This window comes from Plasmodium cynomolgi, chromosome 9 (genome assembly GCF_000321355.1).
Source record: "Plasmodium cynomolgi strain B DNA, chromosome 9, whole genome shotgun sequence".
Lineage (NCBI taxonomy): Eukaryota > Apicomplexa > Aconoidasida > Haemosporida > Plasmodiidae > Plasmodium > Plasmodium cynomolgi.
In genome coordinates, this window is record NC_020402.1 from 1,747,917 (window position 1) to 1,749,486 (window position 1,570).

At 40.0% G+C, this 1,570-nt stretch overlaps 1 protein-coding gene across 1 annotated transcript; it reads left to right on the forward strand.

The window, feature by feature from the left end:
* Window positions 1-618: 618 nt before the first annotated feature.
* Window positions 619-1,503, forward strand: PCYB_094830 (hypothetical protein; the record flags this gene model as incomplete). The annotated part of the gene is made up of 2 exons (XM_004222598.1): window positions 619-632; window positions 654-1,503. The coding sequence occupies 2 exons, from the start codon at window positions 619-621 to the stop codon at window positions 1,501-1,503; spliced, it is 864 nt and encodes a 287-aa protein (XP_004222646.1).
* Window positions 1,504-1,570: the final 67 nt, after the last annotated feature.

The window sequence follows — 1,570 nt, forward strand, 5'->3', positions numbered from 1 at the left end:
TTTTTTTTTTTTGACATGGGGGGGGGAAAAGCGGAAAAAAAGGTTCACATGTGAAGAGAAAAATTTTCATTTTGCTGCCACTCCCATCTTGTGCAAGAGCATAAGTGAAGCAAAAATTTAGCGGTAAGGAGATAAGCCTTGTATGTACATTAAGCAAAAATAATAACTGCTAAACGCCCGCGTAAATGATGTCATGTCACATACGGTACACTAGCCAAAGAGATAGCCTCACCCTTACCAAAAAATAAAATAAAAAAAAAAAAAAGTGAGAGGAATGTATACCCACAATAGATGGAATAAGCAAACTGGAAAAAGGAGAAAGATTCAAGTGCGCATAGTGGGGAAAGAAAAATAAAGGCGGCCCAGTATACCCAACACAGCACAGTCGTGTGAGCGGTACTCGCTGAACGCGCCGCTTTCGAGATTGTTGCAGAGGGCGCTGAAACGACGATCAAGCGGATTCCCAGCGGAGGGATAACCAAATGGCTAGGCAACTGAACGACCAAACGAACTGATGCGTACGCAAAAGCTAAGAAGCGCATATTACACACCTATATATAAGAAGCCATTTTTGAACCCCCAAAACTGGGCCTCTCCTGGTGAACCGCCCCCACCAAAATGGAGTTAAACAAGTTTCGCTCCTTCCTTTTAAGGGGAAACATAAGCCACTGTGAGGATGCGCCAAAAAGTGAGGATGCGCCAAAAAGTGTGGATGCGCCAAAAAGTGTGGATGCGCCAAAAAAGGAAAACGCGCAGTCCCCCTTCGATGACACCAATGGAGGGAAGAACAACGACTCCATTCTTGACGTGATAAAAAAAATACCCATAAACCCATTCATCGATAGCAATGAAAATATAAATAAATATAAATACGGAGTGGAGAAAAAAAAAATTCAAAGATACACCGGTGTTCCAGTATACGAAGAGGAAGATAAAGATCACAAAAAAAACCAACCAGTAGATTACCCATTTCCTGTTAGCAAAAGTGTTATTTTCGAAAAGAACAAAGTAAACAAATCGGAGGATCGAATAAACATAAATTATAGTAACATAGCCAGTGACTTATACCCAGAGGAAGGATTTAAGACGCCAAACAGAAAAAAGCATTTTTCCTCAGACTGGGAAATGCTACTAGCACATAATCATGGGCTGTACAATTTTAAAAACACAGACCATAACACCATTGTTAACAAAGACATGTATGCTTTAAACACCGAAAATGATATACGAAATAAACTAAATTTGTACGTGGAAAGAATAAATGTTGATAACCCTAATGATGCTTGCAAGTATTTGGCCATAGAGGAATATAAATGCTTGTTAACTCATTCCTTTCACATGAATCCCGATGTCAGCAACCAAAAGTGTGTTAAGTGGTTTAATGAATACATGCAGTGTAAGTGGGACGAACACAAGCTAAATTATGGCTACAACTACATTGGAAATAGGAGAAATAAAAAGTCCAAGGCGTATATTGCGGCCCCCGATTATCAGTACTCCTAAAGGGGAGCATTGGAAGGGTAATGAAAAATGTAGAAAGGGGGCATTGCATAGGGGCAGTAAAAGTAAC